Source organism: Erigeron canadensis, chromosome 8 (assembly GCF_010389155.1).
Source record: "Erigeron canadensis isolate Cc75 chromosome 8, C_canadensis_v1, whole genome shotgun sequence".
Taxonomy (NCBI): domain Eukaryota; kingdom Viridiplantae; phylum Streptophyta; class Magnoliopsida; order Asterales; family Asteraceae; genus Erigeron; species Erigeron canadensis.
In genome coordinates, this window is record NC_057768.1 from 44,704,386 (window position 1) to 44,721,007 (window position 16,622).

General features: G+C 31.2%; 1 protein-coding gene across 1 annotated transcript; it reads right to left on the minus strand.

The window, feature by feature from the left end:
• Positions 1–9,043: 9,043 nt before the first annotated feature.
• LOC122578665 (potassium channel KAT3-like) lies at positions 9,044–14,534 on the minus strand. Its single transcript, XM_043750681.1, has 11 exons — positions 14,185–14,534; positions 12,322–12,537; positions 11,993–12,212; positions 11,416–11,733; positions 10,806–11,144; positions 10,679–10,711; positions 10,392–10,577; positions 10,194–10,274; positions 9,964–10,033; positions 9,752–9,892; positions 9,044–9,302 (listed from the first exon to the last, which is right to left on the minus strand). The coding sequence occupies exons 1-11, from the start codon at positions 14,370–14,372 to the stop codon at positions 9,199–9,201; spliced, it is 1,896 nt and encodes a 631-aa protein (XP_043606616.1). The 5' UTR covers positions 14,373–14,534; the 3' UTR covers positions 9,044–9,198.
• Positions 14,535–16,622: the final 2,088 nt, after the last annotated feature.

Below are 16,622 nucleotides of genomic sequence, written 5' to 3' on the forward strand. Positions count from 1 at the left end.
AATTTTATTTTTGACATTTTTGAGGCAAGATTAGCTCGGTGGAAAGCAACTAGTCTTTCTATGGCGGGTAGGATTACTCTAATCAAATCAGTCATGGAAAGCCTCCCAACTTATTACTTCTCGATATTCAAGGCACCCCAAACGTTAATTGACGGGTTGGAAAAGGTGATAAGAAAATTTCTATGGGGCAGTTCTATGGCAGGAAAAAGAATACACTGGGTCTCTTGGGAAAGAGCGGCCTCACCTATTGATATGGGTGGGCTCAGTATATGCAATCTCAAGGAAACAAACGTGACATTATTATCCAAATGGTCCTGGCGGTTCAAAAATGAAGCGAACAACTTATGGAGAAAGGTAATTTGTACTCTCCATGATACTAAGAGGGGCTGGAACTTGATTCCGGTTAACAAGTACTTGTCAGGAGTCTGGAGAAATATTGTTAGGGCTGTGGAAACTGTGAAGATTGTTGGGAAAGGTATAAACGACATGTTAAAAGGGGAGATAGGGGACGAGAAAGAAATCAGGTTTTGGTTAGATCCTTGGCTCTCTAATGAACCATTTAAGGCATGTTTCCCTCTGTTATTTCGCCTAGAGAAAGAAAAGAAAGTCGTGGTGGTTGATCGTTATAACAGGGATACTAGAGCTTTTATTGAAAGATGGAAATGGGTCAGACCCCCGAAAACAAGGGACGAATTGGGGGAATGGGAAAACCTTAACAGAATGCTTAATGGGGTGCACTTACAAAACAGAAAGGACAAATGGAGGTGGATGGGGAACAATGACTTGACAATCTCGGTCCGGTCTGTGAAAGAATTTTTAGATAGCCAGAAAGATTTTAGCAATAGATATGTCTTTCAATGGTGCAAGTGGGTACCCAAAAAATGCAATGTGTTTATGTGGAGGACGGTATTGGAGCATATTCCCACTATGGAGGCGCTACAGGATCGTCTACCAAGCTTCGGGGAGACGAACTGTGTTCTTTGTGGGGAGGGGATCGAAACGGTAAGCCACCTCTTTTGCGAATGCATGGTGGCTGCTACTGTTTAGCAGACCATTAAAGGTTGGTGCTCTACGACACCATTCTTTGTTTTCACAATAAGAGATCTAGTGGATTTCATGAATGGGCATGCAAGAACAGCAAGGAGAATGCGACACTCAAAGGTATTATCATTATAAGCTGCTGGTGCATTTGGAAATCAAGAAATGAAAAGAAGTTTGACAACGCCAACATAAGTGTGACGGTGATTATTCAAAGTATTAAATCTCTTGGTTTTCTTTGGTATAAGAGTGGAACGAAACACAAAACTTTTAGTTGGAGTGATTGGTGTAATTTCACATTGTTGTAAGTATTTTACTTGTACATAGTTTAGCCGCCGGCTATCTTGTCGGGGCTTGTGTGAATAAAATTTACTTTTCAAAAAAAAAATTAAAAAAAAATAGATGTTATATTGTTTATCTGACTTTTTTGAACCCACCTAAAATTTTAAAGCATTCTTTATACTCCTCAAAATTAATAACTAACCTTAGTTAAGTGTAATGAAGTTTAATCATGATGATGTTGGTGTACCTCCTTTAACCCACTTTTAATTGCCTACTAATCTCTTTTCGTTTTGTTTGTTTCTTCTGTACTTATTTTCCATGCATTCATCCTTTTCTTTTCACAAAATAATCTGTATTCACACCTTTATTTTGTCGTATTCACATTCTTATATTTTTTTTTGTCGTACTAAATTTTTTCAAAAATATGTTTCTATAAGATAAAACTAGATATATTTTTGTTTTTTCTATATAGTTCAATTTTTCAGTGCAACTTAAACGAGCGGTTTCCAAAACTTTTTGCTAAGCCAAAAATCATAAAAAGAATTTTTACCATTAGATAAATGAATTTGTTTTACATAAATTTTCACTTTAATCCCTCCATTTCTAGTATTTACATAATCACATGCTATGATATTTATGATTGATTATTTAAAAAAGTCTTTACAATAGCATTTTATATCTAAAAATAAAAGATAAATAGCAAGAAGAAAAATCAATATTACAAATGGAGATGCTTTTAACAACAAAAGTTTTTCCCCTCTATAATCTATACTATCTTAGGGAGAGGGAGTGGTCGCGGGGAAGGTGAAGCGGGGAAACGGGGCTGCGCGGGCACACCGCCGCCGACGGTTACCTGCAGGAGAGAGAGTGTTTTTTTCGGTGAAGAACCCCGATGAGGGGAAGAGAGGAAAGAGAAAGGGGGAAAAAGAGATAAAAGAGTTGATTGGAAGAGAAAGAAAGTGGTGGGCCCAATTCTTTTTTATATTTTTTTAATTTTTATAGATTATGATATTATATAGTAAATGATAAAGTGGAAATGGGGGGAAGATGAGGGAAAGTGTCGCCAGTGATTTGGGAAAGATGCAGGAAGATTGAGGTGTCAAGTTTTTATTGGTTAGTGTTGGGGGAGGATGGATGACCACTCCCTCCCCCTTATAATAATTATCACATTCTCTTTTATAAAAGTGTTAGATGGAAAATTACTATTTTACCCTTTATAAATTAATTTACATCATTAATCATTTATCTTCTAAATTATATCTACTATCACTTTACCAGTGGGTTTTTAGTTATAAATTAGTTATAAAATACTAACCAGTGGGTTTTTTTAAATAAAAAATAATTTAGTTATATATTTATAATATAACTAAAAGAGAAGGTTGATGGTACACTTAACATTCCTCAAAACTCTTTTTAGGCCTAAAGTTCTATCCTAATTACTCTAGAGCTCTCTTTTTTTTTTTCTAGATTTTTTTTATTTGCTTATTAAATAAATAATTATATTTAAAACTCTATCATAAATCTTTTTCAAATGAAAAAAAAAAAATCTTTATTAATTTTAAAGATATAAATCTCTTAATAAGTTATTATATATACAACCTAAATTTTTATTAATCATTTTTATTCATATTATTCTTTTTTCTCCTTTATATTTTTAATAACAAATCAAGTTAAGTAATTTTTCTAAAAAAAATATATATTTTATTTTTGGTATTTTGTTCGTGTTTATTTATTATTTGATAATGAATTGTTATATTATTGTTATTTTTCATCTCTTATAATTTAGTTTGTTGCCAATTGTAGTTTAGTTATGGCTTCTTCTTCTATTACAAACGGGTTTATTTTTTAAAATTTGTTTTGTTCATGTTTTGTTATTTATTATTTTGATATTTACATATGATATATACATTTTGAGATTATCCGTCCATTGAACGGGACTGAAGACTAATATATATATATAGGGAAAGGAATATGAGACTGTTAGGCAACAAAGTTGGGTGAAAAACCCATCACATACCTTTTTTAAAATCATAAAAATCATGGGGGGTCAAACATTTATTCAAAATATTAAAGTATTGATATGTAAAGGGTTTTTCACCCAACTTATATGCTTAACAACCACATACCCACTTTTCTTATATATATATATATATATATATATTAACAACAAATCTAACTTTACTTTCATTACAATGAACCATCTTTTTACCACCCTGATTAAAGGCGATGACAAATAATTTAATTACGTAAATTGTATATATACGAGAGAAATTTATCTGCACGTTGTGGCGGTGATGGAGGTGATAAAGGTGATGGCGGGGTGGTGATGTAATGACGATGGCAGTGATGGGGTGATGGTTTCGCCCTTTTACGGGCTTCACCATGGGATTTAAAAATTTGTCGAAAGTATATCGAATGATCTCCCTAATGAAATAACATGAAATTTTAAGACACCCATATAATTTTTTTTAACTTATCGATGTACGATTTTTGAAATAAAATATTTTAAATGAATTAAAAAAATAAAATGATTTATGGATGAAAGAGAAAAAAAATGAGTGGTTAGGATTTGAGGAGAGAGAAAAGACATATAGTTCTTTTAGGTAAATATATAATAGATAGAAGAGATATTTTGAGGAAGTAAATGTTTGAAACTTAAAATTTAAATAGGTGTTATTTGTTTTATTATATAGTAAATGTTTGAAACTTAAAATTTAAATAGGTGTTATTTGTTTTATTATATAGTATAAAAGTATAGATATAGATATAGATAAATAATATTAACTTATGTCGTTTATGAAAAGTAGTAAAGGAAATACAGTAGAAAAAAAAGCGTACTGTAGTGTACTTGGGTTTTTAATCATTACTTGATCCTGTGATTCATAGGTGTGTATGAGATAGAAGCTTTATGATCAAACGGCTCTTATTCGTAGATTCTCTTTACCCATCCAACGGCTCGCTTTTTCAGATCATTTTCTACGCATCTGCAGTTTTTCTCTCGTTTCAGTCCTTTGTGTGAGGCCCACCGCACGCTTTGAATGCCACGTGACAGTCATACTTCGAAGCTATTTACAATTTTTTAAAGCTATTTACTAGTATTATTTATTAATTTTTTTGCAGGCAATACTATAATTTATTACTACTGGTAATGTACCGGACGTTAGATTATTTTCAGAATCCTTAAACAGGCGGCATTAGTTTGTTTCTTACTTAATCCTTAAACAGGCGGCATTAGTTTGTTTCTTACTTAATGTGTATGAAAATGTATTATTGTGTATTAACATGATACCCGTATGTTGCAACGGATACCATTGATAAGGCGTCTTGTAACTCCAACGTTGAAAGTTGGTTGCGGTGGTTGTGGCTGCAATTTTTTAGAGAGGTTTGTTCAGTGTATATGTGAGAGAATGTCAGAAAGTGAAGATGAAGTGAGAGTAGATTTTAATTAGGAGTTTAAATATGTTGATAAAAAAGGGTATTATTGTCATTTCGCATCTCTTCTTTTCAACATCTACCTATAATCATTATAAAGTAGTATATAGATAAACATAAAATATAACAATTATCTACATGATTATTTTTATGAATAGTTGAAGAAATAAGAAATGAATGTTAATCATGTAGCAACTACATATGATTACAACAAAAAAAATAAAAAATAAATGAAAACGTGACAAAACAGGAAGAAAAATAATGAAAATGCATTAATACAAATCATTGTAAAAGGTATAAGATAAATGAACACGAATAACATATTAACTTTATACAATAAATTCTAAACAACAAAAAATGAGTGAAACAAATGCAAATTTAGTTAAAGGTATATAAATTTTTTTGGATAAATTACACTTTTCGTCCCTAACATTTTTTTATTACAATTTTAACCTTAAAGTTGGCAGAATTTTTCAATTGACGTCCTTTGGCCAAAGGGTGTTAAATTTCAGCTGTTAAGTCCCACACGTGTAAAACACGTGAGGGACTAAAAGTGAAAAACATGAAAAGTTCTGGGACGAAAACTGAAATTTACTTTATCAATTGTCATCATCTTCATCTTCTCCGGCTGAGTGGCCGAAAAATTCGCAGGAAAACTTAAAATGTCGATATCTCACTTGTTTCTTCGAATTAGACCACGAAACCACCACCAAACTTCTCAAATCAATTTCCGCATCAATCCTAACCAAAAGATTTTAGATTCAATACTTGCCAGAAAACTCAAAATGCATATCACCACACGTAATTGCTGAAAAAGGTAAATATGTAATGCCTTTCCGTCAAGCTTTAACCAGGCAACAAGATACAACATAAGACACAGCTAAAAACTAATGAACCATATTCACCTTATTGCTATATGTTCGTTCCTTTGAACATAAAGCTAGGTAGGCACGATGAAATCTTATATTATCCATTACCAAGCTGAAAATTCAAACGAACATAACAACAATTAGTAAACAGCATTGGCATGAAGTTCCAAAGTAACCATTTTAAATTACCTTGAAAATCTTAGAAGCATAACATACAAATCTATAATATTCTTTTACTCTTGATATATGTGTGCCTATATGCAAAGAATAAAATTGGATACACATTGATAAATAGCAAATACCAAAGACGTTACTGGAACATAAAACCTACAGTTTGTAAGCAAGAATTTGATAAAGAAAACTCCCCCCACTTCACTAGTCACAAAAGAGGCAAAGATGCATCTAAGATATACAAGAAACTTACCATAACCTCAAATTTTTAATTTGCAAAAAGATGCAAACATGTAAACATAAGGATTTCTATAAAAAAAAAATGTTGCAACGATACAGAGAAATTTGTAAAATAATGTTTTTCATTGTGTACCTGCTATCACATGACTAGTTGTGCGAGCATGAGGCTGTCCCTTGCCACATTAGTAAGTTACATATTTAGCTTTTCCAGCATGGGCTAATGACAAGCCGAATACGGTTTCATATTTTGAGTTTTCTGGCAATTGTTGAGTCCGAAATCTTTTGGTTAGGATTCGTGCGGAAATTAATTTTGAGAAGTTTGGTGGTGGTTTCGTGGTCTAATTCGAAGAAACGAGTGAGATATCGACATTTTAAATTTTCCGGTGAATTTTTCGGCCACTCAGCCGGAGAAGATGAATATGATGACAATTGATAAAGTAAATTTCAGTTTTCGTCCATAAACTTTTCTCGTTTTTCACTTTCAGTCCCTCACGTGTTTTGCCCGTATGGCACTTAACGGCTGAAACTTAACACTGTTTGGCCAAAGAATGTCAATTGAAAAATTCTGCCGATTTGAAGGTTAAAATTGTAATAAAAAAAGTTAGGGACGAAAAATGCAAAAACTGCCAACTTCAGGGACGAAAAGTGTAATTTACCCAAAATTTTTTGTTAAATTGGGCGACCGATAGACAATATCAATTTAACACAATTACTATATACTCCAATGGTAGTTAGAAAAAATGGATCTGATTCGCAACAGCTTTTGTAACTCTCGTTGGACACTCAGATAACATATATTTGTTTGTTAACACGCGTTAGGGAAAATGACCTAACTCCCTGTTAAAGGAATGAACGTGATTTGCGACCGTTATTATAACTCTTGTGAGACACTAAAATAAGATTTAACAATCATTAACATCCGTAAGAGAAAAGAACATAACTCCTCGTTAATGAAAAGGACCTTATTTGTTGCCGTTATTGTTACTTCCGTTAAACACTCAAACATAACCTAATGACTGTTAGCTCTTGTTAGAACTTTTTAAAATTTTTTAACGAAGAAGACTAATATTGCAACAAATTTAACGACAGGCACTATATCTGCTGAAAAGGTAAAGCGCACAAAAATCAACCGATAATATTTATATATGTGTAAAATGAGTATAAAGTATAAACATATAAATATTACACACTAATTTAATGTTTGTGAAAAAATCAAAGTTTAAATCACTACAACTATATTTTTTTGATTTATTAAAATATAAAAGGAGTAATGTTGATTAATTTGCTTTTAAAATTCAAAAAAATTTAACTTAAAGTATTTTATATGATAATATTTAATATAAAAAATAAAAAATGATAAATTCTTTCTAATATCTCATCTTAATAGTTTATTAATGATATATTACCTAATTTAGATAATTAGTTTCCTAACTGTATTATTATAAGATAATGATATATTTTATAATTTAATAGATTTTAGTTTATATATAGTTATTATTTCTTTAATTGGTGAATCAATTGTATGTGGTTATATATAATCACTCAGTTACTCAACAATATTAAAAATAATTCCTATAGTTTTTTAATAATATAATTATATCTCAAATAAAGTCCTGTAATATCTATTCTTTTAACTTTATTTATCACATTGTTAAAAGAAAAATTTTAAAGGTTATGTTTGACACAAAAATTTTAAACTGAAAATTTAAAAAACTTTTTGGGAAATTTAAAAGCGTTTATTTTAAGTTCCTAAAAAAACCTATATAAGGACAAAACCTAAGTATTTATCGTTATCTATAGAAAAAAATAGATGCTTATTGATTAAGTTATTGCTTGTGAAATATGAAACTTTCATTTTAAAAGGCACAAGTATTAATTTCTACACGTACACTTGTAAAATAAATTGAAAAATAAACTTATCTAAATAAAAACAGACATCAATTCTATAGTATATATACATAAAATAAAATGAACTTACTGCATGTCGAGCCGTGGAGTTATTTTTAATTTAATTTTTAAATTTTGTAACAATGGTCCATTTCATTTGTGTTCTTTTACAGTTTCGGTCTTTTTCCAAGTTCACTTGCACTGATGGTCCTTAAATTTTTAACTTTTAGCAGCCATGGTTCAAATTAACAGATCCATTTGTTATAATCTTTTTTTTTAGATGTGATGAAACCTCTTTTGACGTTTAAGATAGATCCATCGCAAACTTTTTACTTTATTATATTAATGTTTGCAATATAACATATTATTGTTATCGAAATCATGTTATTCGTATATTAATAACGTATATTGTCTATTTGTCTATATTGTCATATATATATATATATATATATATTTATATTATTGCTAGAATATGTACATAACAAATTATATTATACTTTGTTGTTAACAAATTGTAAACATGCATGAGAAAATCACATTAAAACACAAGTTACTTTCTAGGAAAACGATATGTACACCAACAATTTTTCACGATACACCATTGATTGTGCTTTATAGGATTGTATCGTACAACACAATAAAGCACATTTGACGATGTATTGCCAAAAACTAGTGGTTTACAGATTCGATTGTTTGCTTTTGTTTGTAGTTTAATGTGTTTATTTGAGTCGTTTAAAATTTCAAGTTGAGTGAAGAATTATTTATTGATTTTAAGATATACGGAGTATAAGGGGGTGTTTTGTATTGCGATTACAAAACAAAATCTGCGTTTTCAAAATAAATTATGCGGTTTCAAAACTGCATTTTGAAAAAGGATGTAGGTACATGTTTCTCCAAAACTGAGTTTTCATAGCCAATAATCACTTTTCCATACAAACACTTTTTTAAATTATTTGCATTTAATAAATGCAATAATCAGATAATCACTTTACAACGCAATCACAAACACCCTCTAAATGCATTCAAGGATCTCAATATAAAAAGTTAAAGGCATAAATATTAAATTCTAAATGTCATCATATATGATAAACATAATGTAATCATGCGTTCTTTTAAAAGGTAGATAGATTTCCATATCTTTGTTTTATTTCTTTCCCGTTACAAAATAACTCAAAAACCAACATCACATAACTATAAGATCACTAACATCGATCACTTCAAAGAGCAACACATTGGTCATCTAGTAGAAATTATACGCACATAGAGATATACTTATATATCAACATATAAACAAGTGATCATTGTCTCTTAAAGCATGAACATCTTCCACTTGAGACCCATCTTTCATTAGAATGATAGTCCCTCTTTTCCCCAATTTTATCGCTGCATCACATACATCAACTATATCATATCAGTTAAAACACTCACTCACAACAAGAGACAAAATTCAAAAATTTATGGAAACCACTGGGTTGGTGACCCATTGGAAATGTATTTGACCTTGAAGAATTAATTCATCAGGGTTCGAATCCCACTTTATACGTTTATAGGACTGTATTATTTAGGGGGGGTCGAGAATCCTGAGTTTCATCCCAGATATGCGTGGTTCGGGCTCCGCATACTGCCCAATTGGATGTTACTGTAGTGTCTCGAATACTAATTACTAACTGCTAGCTACTAATTACTAACTTGCTGTTAAAAAAAAACTAATGATAAAATTTGATTTCCGAAGGGGGATTCGCCCCCTTTGGTACCACATCTGCTCACAATTGTATGTACGTAAGACACTGAGTTCAACTACTATATATGACAAAATTAACCACATTGCTTACCTGTCAACTTCAATAGGTCCTCTACTGAATCCGGTAGCTGGACTACTTTTCCGGTGTCGGTTCGTTCCTCGGATGGATGATGCCCATGAATGATCACCCTCAATGGAATTGATGATCTTGAAGTTTCATTATCGTGTGTCCCTGCAGCACATGTCATGAATTGTCTGTTGTTACCAACAACTATATATTGTTTCTTGAAATTAACCACCAACCTGCTTGATTATATTCCTGATCATGATAGGATGTTGCATTGTTTCTTGACTCGTCAACAGGTCCCATTGGCTGCAAGTTTTCGTTTTTTGTTCCATTTAATTACCATTTGTTAATTAAACAAGATGCATAGATATACATTTTGCATATATATTACTCGTATCATATGTACGTAATTAAAATTTGAACAGATCGATGAATTTTACTATAACAGTTAGTTAGCAGAGTTAACCTCGGTATCTAAGTCTCCAAGAAGAAGGTCTGCTAAGAATGGTATCTCATCTTGAACCTCCTTATTTAGCTCCCTCAAATACTGAAACAATTAATTAAGTTATTATATATGTGTGTTTAATTAGCCACTACTTACTTACTAAACTTTTTAGATTTTTATTTGAAAATCTTTTAAGAGATAATAATTGATCGAATGAACCTGAGTGAAATTAGACATGATTGTCTTTCCATCACTAGTAAGTGGCTGCACAAATTGCTTGAAGTGATGATGGCTGATTCGAACCACTTGAGAAAGTTTCTTGCTTCTTATAGTGAACGGTTGAGGTATGTTGAAGAACACACCGATTTCACCAAACATGTCCATCGGCCCTAACTTTGTCAAGAACTATATATACACAAAAATGAAATGAAACTCTATTGATCGATGATAAGAATCAATTATATTTATCTATCAAATGAAAGAAAAGAGAAATATATAAAACTTACATGCTCCATTCCATTTTGATGTGTTATCACCTCCTGCGCGCGCATTTGTACATAATTAGAACATTCATGTATAATACGCGTTATAAGTTGAAGAAGAGAAAAATAATTAAGCTCGATTTTCAGTTACCATGGTTCCAGAAACGATGATATAGAAATCAGTTGGAATCTCATTTTGTAGTACAACTTCAACTTTAGGTGGAAAATATTCAACTTTCAAGTCTGTAACCAATTGGCTGCTAAGATCTTCTGAAATCCCTTTAAACAGATAAGTTTTCTCAACAGTTTTTCTAAACAGATGCTGAGCAATGCTTGATCTAATCGCTTTCGGCAAATCCTCAAGGACTTCTTCTTGTTGCAGCTCCGCTGTCTTGAATTTGAGTTGCATATGTGCCAACATTTGTTCTTTAAGTCCTTCTGGTAATCTGTTCTTGCTTGCATACCTTAAGATCTCGTTGATCGAATCCCTCTTTAATTTAATTAGTACAATACAAATTTATTAGTAGTAATCAGTTACTTATGTCATGTCAAGTTCTAAATACAATTGCCAATGTGGGCCTATGGAGGCTTTTGCTTCTTAGGGAGAAGACCAAGGTTTAAATCTTGACGTAGGCATTTGGGGTTAGTTTTATGAGTTGATTAGATTCGGTGTCATATTTAGCTGTTAAAAAAAGGAAAATTCTATATACAATAAGTGATAGAAACCTAGAAGTCCAAAAGAAGATGAAGGGGTTATGTACCATGACAAAGGTTCTAACAGCGCTATGGACGATTAAATTGGTCATGTTTCCGATAAGATAGGAAGTGAGACCGATGTTGAACAACATATACAAGATGTTAAACACTTTCTCTCCAGGGTTCACCGCGTGCAAGTCTCCATATCCGACCGTTGTAAGTGTAACAATGGACCAGTACAACGAGTACGTGTAGCCTAACCATATGCTTCTATCTTCAAAGTTTTGGATGATAGACCCGAGCCATGTGTCCTCCACCGGCCGATGATGTGTCGCTATCCAGTAGTAGAAGCATCCGGCTGAGTGTATCGCGAATAGCGTTACCTATAAAAATTTTTTTTATTGATAATTGATAATAATTAATTTTGATGGAAAATGATTGATCCGCCTAAATTACAAGCCTAAAGATATGCCTAAAAATCTAGTGATGACACATGTCAAGATTGAAGGTGGAGATTAGGAAAGAGAATGAGTGACATAAATATGTCATCTATTTAATGTTTTAGGCATATTATTCGACCTATATTTTAGGCACGTATATGTTGCATTTTGAAGCGATTGTAAGTAATGAAGCACTACTTACACATATTAATTTGATGTAACGTGTCCAAAAGTAGCTAAACCTTGTGTCTTTTTCTAACCTCGAGAAAAGCTCACTGACACGTCGTAGCCTCCAAAGTCGGAGAAGATTCAGGAACCCGAAGACCTGCCCATGGTGGAGTTTGCCCGTAAAGAGGCGGTAAATGGACTGAAAAGGTAGCGTCGAAGCAACATCCATCGGGAACATCAAGTGTGTCACATATCTGGAAATTATCGATGAGTACACATATTGGAGAGTTAAGGGCAAAAAAATGCATTTGAATAGTTGACTGTTTGGATGATAGATACAATTGATTAATGGAGTTTAATTACTTTGTGGCGATCTTTTTGTGATCGTCGACTAAAAGATATGTTGACTTGTCTAAGTAAGCCACGAAAAAAGTTAGGATGATATCGATGACAAAGAACAAGTCGACGACTAAATCAACGAACATGAGAGAGCCTGTAGCGACTTCCTTGAAAGCTAGCTCGAAAGGAGATGACCAGGCTGAATATATCACTAATACCACCAGAAATGCTTGCCACCACCTGCATATATATATATATGCTCACATTAATTAGGATCATCAAAAAAAATACTACATTGGGCCTGGGTGATCCGAGCTCGAGCTTTTAGCTTAATTGAAAAATATCTACAATTTAAAAGTTAAATTTCTTGAAAAATTTCGGTTGGAGCAAAAGTTGAGCTTGTAAGTTAATACTCCGTATTATATAGTGCTAAAAAAGAGTTATGAGACTTAAGTCGTGTTTTATCAAACATGAGCTGGATTTGTTGCATACGTTTTTCTAGTCATTTTCCGTTGTGCAAAGTAAATAATGCTCGATTAGTGGACTCTGATGGATATCTTGTTGGATCTAAGCCCATGAACTCAAAAGCATAGATGGGGTTTTCTTTGAAGTTTGGGCCTTTTCCATATTACCAGTATCATTTTACCATCAAATAATCCTTGCTATAAAATTCAATAAAAATTATAGTCCGTACTACTTACTTGTATACTAACCAATAACCACCTTATCTTTTTATTTGACCGGATTAAATTCTACATAAACATTATTGAAAAGTTTTGATAACAGCTTTTTAATAGAACTAAAACTTTAAACAAACTCAACCATTTCATCTTGAACAAAATTGTCAAACCCGATTGATACAACCATCAATCTTAATGCATAAAATAGATATAAATTGTTACATAATATCGTCTATCATATTGTATTATTAGTAGTTTGAAATGACATTAAAACTTTAGCACAAAAAGTTAAGTTGCAATTAATTTGTAATAATACAAATATAGACATTAACCAAGAGTCCAAAATCAGAACTTTAACCAAGAGTAAAAGTCCAAAAAATATAATTAAATAAATATTAAACGATTTAATAAAAAATTTCAAATAAATAGTAAATGTTTGGAGCTATTGATCAATATATTAAAATAGATATTTTAGTTGAACCGGTTAAACAGATCACTTAAACCTAATTAGCTTGTAATTTTACAAAAATACTACTAAAATTGCTACAATTTAACAAAATTTCATTTACAATTCACTTAAAAATAATATCAAATAGTTATAATGAAAAAATGCATAGCTTTAAACTCCACAAACAACCAAATGTAAAAAAAAAAAAAAATTATATAAATCATCATATTAAAGAACTTCAAAATAATAACAATATTTAATATATACAGTATAAACAATGAAAACTAAAGGATTAAAAACCCAAAATTACCCTTCGATAAATTTTTGCCTTAAAAAAAATAACAGTTTTTATTAATCGTAAAAAACCCAAAAAAAAATCTGGCCAATTATACCATTCATCGGTTTAACTAGATATCAATCCTAGTTAAATCGGCCGATCTACTAAATACTACTTGTTAAATCGTCCGGCCTGTTTGAAGCAATTGTTAGAACATATGTATTAATATTTTGATGATTAATATTTGATAGTAGCCATGTTCAATCTTTAATTTAAAAAAAACATGAATAAAAGATGAGGGATTAAGACCATGGGGAGATACAAATGTGTTACGGTCATTAATTAGATAATTCTTTTTCAAGACTAAGCACAACAATATACTCGTAATTACTAAACAATACGCATGCAGTATTTTAAACATATATAATGACAAATATATAATTAACTTAAGTAACCGCATGCATATTTGAAGAACTACTTACCGATACCTACGATCATAAGGTGCAATAACATATTTCTTAAGGACAGGAGAATCGTCGCCAACAAGAGTTCCAAATGCAGGCAAGAGACTACTCGAGACGGAAGCCAAATTCTTCAACACCTCCCCACTTGAATGCCGCCTATACAGCAATGGCATCGGCGATCTCGTTTCAGACAACGTCTCTCCCATCTCTACCCACAATAGTTAAGATAATGTAGTTTTGTTTAAGTTTTACTCGTAGTAGTTACGATATATATAGACTACATTTAAATATGTAATATTATGGCTTTAGAATCAAATAGATTAAAATACAATGTCATGTGACTACGTGAGGGAAGATAATATAGTTAACAAAGAGAAGACTTGGACTTTCTGTTTTTGGAAAGACAAGAATTTAAGCTTTCAACTGTTGCTTACTTCATGGGATTAATAAATTATTTGTATGACTTTCATGGGGATAAATGAATTATTTGGATGACTTTCTAGGAATATTAATTACTTTTACTTTTTTCATTATAAATAAATCTAGTGACCGATCTTAAGTTATAGGGATTGGTAACACTACGTTTAGTTAATAGATAAATTACCTACAAGTTTCCTTTCTTTTTTGCTTGTAGTAGTAAATAAAGTAATCTTCTTATTAGTGAAAAACATGAATCCAATTAAGGATGTGATATTGTTAGTAATCTGCTAAGTGGTTTAACTAGTGATTCAATTATGAAAGCACGAGTGTGATATTGTTAAAATAGATAATAATGGTAGGGCTTATGTATGATGACATCGTTTTGGACATATTTTCCCTGATTGGTTTGTAATGTTTCGCTAATGTGACATATTGTGTCGCTGGTATGACTCAATAAGTTTAGGACTTCAATAATTATTATACTTTTGAGTCTTTTAATCATTTTACGTTATAAGTTTTTGTGCGTATGTATTCAAATATTATAGTACAAGAGCGAACTTGTCATTATGTCTTTTAAGAAAGTGATAACATTATTCTTCATACACGTGGTTTATGGTGTTTTGTAAAAAGTGTTTATGGGTATATTCCTATACTATAGCCATAGCATTCGTATACTTTAAAAGACAATTATAATAAGTTGCTGAATTATCTTGCCAAAAATGATGGTTTAGATTCGAAAAAAGAACCTTACATAAATCATCTTTTTACCCGATATATATAATATAGGTTTTAGGTAAAATAAAACAATTATTAAAATAAAACAAATAAAACAATATGTTTTTCTTCAGTGATAATCACCGTGCATCATGAATATCATGATACATCAATTATTTCGTGAATCTTCGTGCATCAATTTAATCATGATCTAAGGGTCAATATTTTGTCTTATTTGTTTTACAATACCCAACCCCTATATATATATATATATATATTATTATATATAAGTGATAATATTGATGCTTCTCACTATATCAGAAGTGTAGGTAGTTATACAAAGTGTTTTCCATCGCTGCTTGTTCAGGAAAATGTTGTTTCCCCATCATCAGAGTTTGTTTTACTATCATAACCCTCTTATGTTGAAAGGGAAACGAATTTTCAAAAGACTACTAAATTCGACTTATATATGTCTGACACTAGTTAGAAGCTCATGTGACAAATTAGGTAAACTAATTACATAGAAATTTCTTTTGTCTTTCTTTCATACTTTCTTTTTATTTCATTGGTGACACATTAACGTGTAGAAATTTGTTTCTAATTTATATGCTAATGTAAAATGTTCATGTACAATTCTGATATGTATGTATTATAGTAACCGTAGTAAGCTAAACTATATTAACAAATTTTGTTATTTAAAAAATGAGTATGTTATGATATAGAAAGACAATTATTGTGAAAAGATTTGCAACTATAATTTTCTACATTATTCAATGCATAAAAACTTAAAATAATACGAGTAACATCAAAAGACATGCAAACAAATTAATCTATTTCTAATATTTAATAAACACTTGTGTTTTTTTAATAACAATAATGTGTAATTGTCAACCTTCCCAATGTTTGACTTTAAGTTTGTATGGTGGTGAACAAATTCCATGTCACATTCACTTACCATCATTCGTAATTCAAGAACAAAAAAAAAGCCCGTCCTAGCTATAGGAAGTGGGAATGTGTTGTGAATGGGTTACCACTGCTACTACTGCAGTCATGTTGTCCCAATTTATTGTTTGTTGCCACAGTAAATCTCTTGGTGACTTGCATGTTACTATAATCTATAGTCCTTTTAACCTGATCTATCCACAAAATGTGTACTTAATATCCCTCCACGATACAAAGTCACTGACAATTTTGATAGGCCGTGTTAGTTGCAATGACTGTCATACTAAGCCAAATATCTAAAGCCTGAAACTGATTTTGTTATAAGATGATCATTTATGGCTTCAACATTTAACATCAAGTTTAGCTCTGTTCCATTTTAA

Bases quoted from the DNA above. Each gene is read 5' to 3' on its own strand.
- LOC122578665 (XM_043750681.1), bottom strand. From the start codon at position 14,372: ATGGGAGAGACGTTGTCTGAAACGAGATCGCCGATGCCATTGCTGTAT. The intron at 10,034-10,193 runs GTTAACTCTGCT...GAAAACTTGCAG, and splicing joins TTGGAGACTTAGATACCGAG to CCAATGGGACCTGTTGACGA. The intron at 9,893-9,963 runs GTTGGTGGTTAA...CATGTGCTGCAG, and splicing joins TCAGGAATATAATCAAGCAG to GGACACACGATAATGAAACT.